General features: G+C 27.4%; 2 protein-coding genes across 4 annotated transcripts; one reads left to right on the top strand and one right to left on the bottom strand.

The window, feature by feature from the left end:
* Nucleotides 1-5: 5 nt before the first annotated feature.
* On the bottom strand, nt 6-3,453 carry LOC114872986 (gamma-tubulin complex component 4). Of its 2 annotated transcripts, none has more exons than XM_029180792.2 (10): nt 3,172-3,453; nt 2,908-3,089; nt 2,677-2,815; nt 2,401-2,600; nt 2,203-2,297; nt 1,826-2,133; nt 1,287-1,757; nt 989-1,166; nt 692-914; nt 6-594 (listed from the first exon to the last, which is right to left on the bottom strand). In XM_029180792.2, the coding sequence occupies exons 2-10, from the start codon at nt 2,974-2,976 to the stop codon at nt 346-348; spliced, it is 1,932 nt and encodes a 643-aa protein (XP_029036625.1). In that variant the 5' UTR covers nt 2,977-3,089; nt 3,172-3,453; the 3' UTR covers nt 6-345. The 2 variants fall into 2 exon arrangements, with proteins under 2 accessions (XP_029036625.1, XP_029036626.1); XM_029180793.2 differs by having other exon boundaries at nt 2,908-3,079.
* A 322-nt stretch (nt 3,454-3,775) lies between these two features.
* Nucleotides 3,776-6,923, top strand: LOC114872991 (beclin 1-associated autophagy-related key regulator). Of its 2 annotated transcripts, none has more exons than XM_029180798.2 (9): nt 3,776-4,235; nt 4,463-4,568; nt 4,654-4,735; nt 4,810-5,047; nt 5,126-5,283; nt 5,383-5,539; nt 5,618-5,794; nt 5,863-5,992; nt 6,077-6,923. In XM_029180798.2, the coding sequence occupies exons 1-9, from the start codon at nt 4,036-4,038 to the stop codon at nt 6,239-6,241; spliced, it is 1,413 nt and encodes a 470-aa protein (XP_029036631.1). In that variant the 5' UTR covers nt 3,776-4,035; the 3' UTR covers nt 6,242-6,923. The 2 variants fall into 2 exon arrangements, with proteins under 2 accessions (XP_029036631.1, XP_029036630.1); XM_029180797.2 differs by having other exon boundaries at nt 3,777-4,235; nt 5,126-5,310.
* The last annotated feature ends 738 nt before the right edge of the window (nt 6,924-7,661 follow it).

The following is a 7,661-nucleotide window of genomic DNA, read 5'->3' as shown; positions in this document are numbered from 1 at the left end:
TAACATTGTACTGAATGATAATTTATTTTCAATTAATAATGTAAAAATATATTTTTATATTGTTTATATGCTACATTTATGTGCAGAATTATCATTAAATTCATTAAGCATATTATTTTAATAATTAAAGTAATAAGTTGAAATATTACACAATCGCATCTTTTAACTTTAAAAACTAGCTTTCAAGTTATTACTACTTAGAAAATATAACAAACTGAGTTTGATGCACATTTAATACTTAAATGCAAGTAAAAGAATAATTTTCAAATAAAATATTATAAATATGTCGTCATATGTTCTTGCATTACCTTCTTACAACTCGTACTTAAGCAGTCTACTTTTTGTTCAAATTTTTTTACTAAACCATCTATTAAAATCCAGCCTCAATAATAATTGAGCTAAGTGTTCTCCACTTGGTTGCGCACGTACTCTGTTCAATGTTTTAGTTAACCAGCCCATTAAACTCTCAAGAGTATCAGATAATGTTTTCAGTTCTTGTTTTTCCGTTAAAAGTAAATTACCAACTTCCCACATTGATGCTTGCAAGATAAAATCATCACAAAGCCGTAGTAGAAGTTTTATTAATTTATTTACCTGTTAAAAAATATTTACAATTTAGTTATATCAAATGTATAAACATGTGTATGCATCAGAGTACTACCACAATATTGATAAAAGTAATATAACATACAGGATTTTTCCTTTCTGTTGAATTTCCTAACAAAAATGTTTGTGACATAACATTAGCCAAAAAAATAGAGTGTGCTTTCTGTACATCTTCAAAATTTCGAGTATTCTTCATATTTGCTTCCATTATTGTATACTGACTTTCTATTACATCTACTTGTAAATAGTATTGTAAATTATCAATAATAAAAATTAAATTGTTTCTTAACTGAATTACACCAATATCGCTGTAAGAAAAGTAGATTAGTAATTATAAATTAACATTAGTTTCTTTATAAATAAAATATTACATATATCTTACATATTTTTATAATACATATGCTCACTCCAAAGATTCCATAAATCAATTTGTGTTTTTTTCACTCTTAACAAAAATCGAAATAATGTATTATAATCATTTAAAGAAGATGGATTAAATAATAAGTGCAATGGCCATATGACTTTGTACTTCAAAATAACCATACCCCATCCACGTCTTTCTACAGTCATTTAATAAACATTAATAGTATATTATCGAACCGATTTTTTAAATATATATTTTTTTATATATACGTAAAATATATAGTACATATTTCATGAATCATATTAAAAAGCCTTACCGATGGGATCTTCGCGTTCTTTCTCAGTAAATTCTGTACCTTCTGCTTCAACATCTTCGCTCTCTTCTACTGATACTGGTACTATAAAATTAAAGCTATCCATAGCATTTTCATCATTTAAATGCATTTTTCTTAACGCTATTTGAAAAGCTAAATTGATATCTCTAGATGTATGATTTGTTGGTGGCTTATTTAATATATGTGCAGTAAGTCTAATGAATTCAAGAAACAGATCACCCCTTCCTATAAGAAAAAAATCCTTCACTAATTTAAGTTGTTGTACAAGCTGTGCTTCTTCGACAGCAACTCGCCACAAAAGTTCTGTTATACATTGTTTTAATTCATCGATTGTATGTTCAAATTCAACAATATTAAAAATAGATTTTTTCTGAAGATTTTGCAATTTAAGAAAATATTCATATTCCTTATCTCCCCATATAGGGTTTTCTATCTGATCAACGGTAGAAAAATCTGCAAATAAATAAAAAACATCGAAAGTTGTATCTTGTAAAATTTATCATTTTTTATGCATAAATTACCTTTCTTTTGCCTTGGATCGTTTCCAAACATTATAATAGTTTGACCTATGGTCAAAATTTTAGTTGCTAAGGATGGTCTAATATAAGAAGGAAGCATATCTATTCGAATATCATAATTCCACATATCTACATCAAACTTTGCGTTTATTGACTCCATACAATTATTTTTATTACCTACTAGTATTAAACTACTTTGTCCCTCTGACACTTTTTGAATGAAAAATTCATTGTACATATCTTCTAAATGACCATACAAAAGCCAACTTGTTAAGTGCTTATAAAAAACTACGTGTACACAATAAGCCATCCTAAATCAAAATAAAATGATTAAAGATAAATGAAAGTAACAACATAAAATAGTAGTACAAAATATTTACTTTTCTAAAGCCAATTTTACTTCTGGAATACCAGTGTGCATATTTTGATGCAAACATTGCAGAAGTTTACAACCATGTATTTTTTGTGTGCGAATCTGAAATAAAGTGAAAATATAAATTATTCTTATCTATATAATATTTTATACATTCATATATCATAAATTACCTATATAACATAAATAAAAGATATTTATTTACCTCCTGTATTATAGAATTTAAAACAGAAAATAAACATACATAGTTTTGAACACGACAAAGAATTAATGACAATGGAGTATAACTATCATGAAGAACTACATTTTCTAAATCAACAATATCATCACGAAATGGTTCTAAAGCTTGATCCATTCCTTCGCAAAGAGCCTGTAAATATAGACCTTGAGGCACATTTTGTAATTCTGTAATATAAAGATTAATAAGTCAAAACATAGTTTAGTTACAATATGTAATGATTAAATCTAATGATTTTCATACCCTCACTGGATGTTGAACTATCTAATGCAGTACATTCTTGGATAAAATTTCTGATAACATTACATTGTTCAACTATATCCAATATCTTTTTAAGTAACACACGTTCTCCAGGATGTAAATATTTTTCAAGATCTATAGTCTGAAAGTAATAGATTAAATGTACAGAAATAAAAAAATAAAACAACAATATAAAGACAATAATAATACGAATAAATATAATTTTAATCTTACACCACTTTCTAATATTTGTAAAGCATTAGTTGAACATCCCCATAGCGACAACAATATTTCGTGCAACATGGTACAAGTGTTTTTTAGTTCATGTAAAAGTTACTCTTTTACATTAAACTATATTGTATATAAATAATAAGAACAATAATACACGAAATGTAACTTAAATAACCTGTAATGATCTGTATTTGTGTAATTTGTTTATTTTTATAAATAAAAACAACAGGAGAGTATTAAATCTATTATATATGAAGAAATTCATACTTTTCTGCCAGACCATTTTTTATTTTTGCTAAATATTTCATTATAAAATTAATTTTTGATGCAAATACACTATTATTCCTTCAACGACAGATCATACTTGTATTGCGCATCTCGGCTAACTTCGATAGGCTCGCTTCCTATACATACATATGATCTCTCGTTGAACGAACAAACATATGTATATATGTAAATATATGTATGAATGTTGTAACAAAATTTTGGCTAACACCACGGTATTTCGCGGCAAAAAGATAAGATTGAATTTGTTAATAAATTGATGACAAAATTTTGACATGAGACTGTTTACAAGACATCTGTGAATGTATATATTAAGAAAGAATACTATAAAAGTAATTAAAAGGTACAAATTAATAAGCATATTTGTATATAGCACTTGGTAAAAAAAAAAAGATCATTTTAAATAATTTCAAGAGTGCAATAATATTTATACCCACAGCTGTATATTTGATTATCTTGCCCGTATTTATAAATATTTTTTCAAATGTGGATGTGTGTGTATATATACATATATATGTTTGCCTCCTGTTATCTCGTATGTATTACATACATACATACAATACACAACGGTATTTTTACCAAGATGATTGCTATCACGGTACAACTATGAAATACATAAGTTAAGATTTAAGTTTGTTTTTTCCATAATTCAACGATTACTCATCAAATTGTATGAAAATTTTCTGTAAAATTGTATCGTGTCTGTGCAATAAAAATAAATATGAAAATAAAAATTGGTGATAAAAATAATATCATGCACCGAGTGGCGGGAGATTACAAGTAAATATCAAATCAGCTGATGAGTGACAACAGACAGACGAAAGCTTATTGTTCTTGTTCTTGGTTATGGCGACAAGCAGTTCCGAAGGATCTTGTACAGCACCTGCAGATTTTCAGCTTTCCTCTGAGCTGGAAGATGTTTCAAGTCGTTTAAGCGTTAATTTATTAAAGTGTCCACTGTGCCATAATAGTCGTCGAATTTTTTATTGTCGTCAGTGCATTCAAAATGGTGATTTTATCCATTCAACTTCTGTTTATTCCGAACGGTAAATATATGTTTATCATTTACGTGATTATTATTCATTTATTTTTATATACATAAATTTAAATACTACCTAAATCATTTATTTCCTCTAAATTCTAAATACATTCTTATTTTTTATTAATGACATGAAACATGTTTTATTATGAAGGTTGTTTGTTTAAAAATTTGTAGGTAATATAATGATAATTGAATGTAAAATATTATTTCTAATAAATTATATTTTTATAGATTTGCAGATAAACAATTGCGACTTCTACGGTTGAAAGCTGCAAGGGCTCAGTTGGAAGAAAAATGCATGAAAGCTCTTGAGAAACATAAGCAACGGGATAGATTGGTATTTTATAATAATAAAATATTTAAAATCAGTGAAACTAAAATCCTTATATAATAATATATTTGTAAATCTTTGAAATTTGCAGATATGTGATATAAATACTTGTAAGGAAAGAGTTAGGTTGCTCCAGTCACTAGTAAGTGAAACCAGACAAAGTATAAATAGAGGTATATTTTAATTTGCATATAACTGTACAATTATTAATTGAATATTATATTATAAGAATTTTAATGATGCACAGGTAACCAACGTTTAAATGTTCTCAAAGATGTAAATTCTCAGTTAGCACTTAGATTACCCAGACATGAAGAACGAGTAGAAGAATTACATCGTTATGTTGTTGGTTTGATAATAAAACAAGAGAAACAAAGGCAGGCTGTAGATAGAAAGAGGCAGCAATTAAAGAAAGTCATTAGAATTGCTGCTAAACAATTGATTCAATATATTTTTCCATTATCTAAAGTGCAACCTAATAGGAGGTAATAATCTGTTCAGTTTGTGTCTAAAATAATTTTTTGTTAATAGACATTAGTGAGAAAATATTAATTTCGTTTTAGTTTATGTAGTAGCGAGGAAGACGCTAGTTCAGATGTTGTAACTTGTGCATTAGCAGATGCATCTGGAACCTCATACGTTAGAGGAAGATGGATTAATGATACAGATAATGCTTTAGAAGTTCAACATCGCATAGTCGCGCCAACTTTACCAGGAACCGGTGATTACAGTGCTTATTCTTTATGGGGTATATATTACTTCAAATTTACCTGATTTTATTTTAGTAAACCATTTGGTAAATATTCATTTATTGGTTTAGTGGCAGCAAATAAAGACGGAGTACCAGGTGCGAATAAAGAAACCGCAATGCACAATCCGGCATATAATATCAGTGCTGCTTTAACTTATGCTACACAATTGGTTAATATTATCGCTTATTACGTTAATGTAAGGCTGCCATATAAACTTGCTTATGGGTATGCGTCAAGTAATTAAATTGTTATTTTATAGAATAGGAAACAAAAAAGTTATAATTAATTTCCAATACTTTTCAGGGAATTTTGTGGAAACGAAATGTCAGATCAAAAGTTTGCGAGAAAAGTAGCAAGACTTAATAGCAATGTATTACATTTATGTTTTACACAAAATACCAATATTACAGTTTTACATCCAATGCATACTCTGCAAAATCTGATGCACCTCCTCAATACTGAAATCAGTGATCTTGGAAGGTAAATTACTAGATACATTTGCAAATAGATAAAGATAACAGTTTATATCATTATTTACCTATCTATAGAATTGGCCCAATGGAAGTTGATCCAAATATTGTAGCACAATTGCACAGTCAATTAGTTCCAGATTTAGAGAATAGTGATGATTCTGCTTCGGATGAAGAAGAAGATGCTTTTAATTGGGAATGGGAGGCTGTAAGTTTTTTTTTTCGTTTTGTTTTTTTTAAGTTATTTTCATTGGATGTAAAACATATTTTACATGAATGTTTCGTTTTATAGGTACCAAATGTTGCTTGTCCTGAAATGGCAGTTCCCATTCCTGGTGCAATGATTAGTCAACAATCTTCTAGTATGCAAGTGAATCAGAGTGTTGCTGGTGGTTTAGTTACAAGTGCTGCAGCAAGTATAGCCTCTATTTGGCGTGGATGGACAACAAACAAATAGACTGTTTTATTCAATTAACAAACTTTGTTTTATACAAACCGTAACTGCATATGTAATATCGTATGTATCAAAAGACACAAATACTGACAATGTGTCAAAGAAATACAGAGTTATCTGTTTTAAAAGTATAGCACGCTGTAAATATATGTATGAATTTCTTAATTCATATATGAAACGTGAAATAGTTCAATTTCGCCATGAAAGATTTTGTAAGATCTGAAGATTAGTTTATTTTTACTTATTTATGCAATATATTAATTTGTGTTACTTGTAATATAATTCCAAATATTTTTTTAGCTCATGATAGACTTAAAGATCATACTTTTTTTTGGTACAAATTTTGTAAATGTACAAACTTGATATTTGGACGTTTACATTTTCAATAACTGTTTGTCAATATTCTTCTTAAGACATACGTGAGTTTAAAATGACTGCCCTTTTTATGCTCACCGCACTTCATGTGATTATGTATTTGTTAATATATACATAAAGTGCTTTTTTACATTAAAAATGCCATTACTACCACTACAGTCTATGTATTTTTAAATTATTAGCGGTTTTAATGTAATATTGTAAGTCTTATGATATTTCGTTCTTCTATGAAGCACACATTTGGATAAATTAAGTGAAAAGTTTGTTACTTAAACCTATTTAAATAAATTTCAAAAGTGTTGCAAAATGACGTTTTAAGAATTGTGCTATCTTTATGTAGATATTATACCATGTTACACATATATTTTTTATTATATGTATATTACATAAATACGACCTGTTGAATACTTTATACATACTTCACACCAAACAACGTGTGACACACTGAATTAAAATTAAGAGTTATACGTATGAAATTTTGTATTTAAAACATTGTTAAAGGTTTTGGAAAGAAAAAAAAGGCAGCATCTATGTTGTTATTGGAGCATGAATTCATTGAAATAGTACAGTTGCTACAAAACGTTATGTAATTATTGTAAGTGAAATTTTCTCAATAGAATTTTTCATTTAATTTTAAACAATATTTGGTATACACTTATTATATATTATTGAACGTTTTACTTGTAATTCAAATATAAAAATTTTTATTTTATATATTTGACAAACATTAATGTTCAATTTTTTATAATTACATAATAAATGAAAAACTGCTGTAATTTGTTGGTTGTTAAATATATCATTTACTAGTAAGTACGGTATATTTTCTGTGTAAAGTTCTTTTTTTTTCTATATACAAAACATCAAATTATGAAGTTTGAAATAGGATAAAGGTGTAAGAGTATTTCCTGTGCGAATAAGTGGATATGTATAGATGTATTTCATTAAATAATTTTACATATATTCGATTTTGTAAAAGATTATTTTGTAAGTTATAGAGACAGGATGATTTTATGAAAATAATACATGATGTTAGATATTAATTACAATC

This window comes from Osmia bicornis, chromosome 15 (assembly GCF_907164935.1).
Source record: "Osmia bicornis bicornis chromosome 15, iOsmBic2.1, whole genome shotgun sequence".
Taxonomy (NCBI): domain Eukaryota; kingdom Metazoa; phylum Arthropoda; class Insecta; order Hymenoptera; family Megachilidae; genus Osmia; species Osmia bicornis.
The sequence above is the reverse complement of the archived record's forward strand: the minus strand, read 5'-3'. Positions and strand labels throughout refer to the sequence as shown.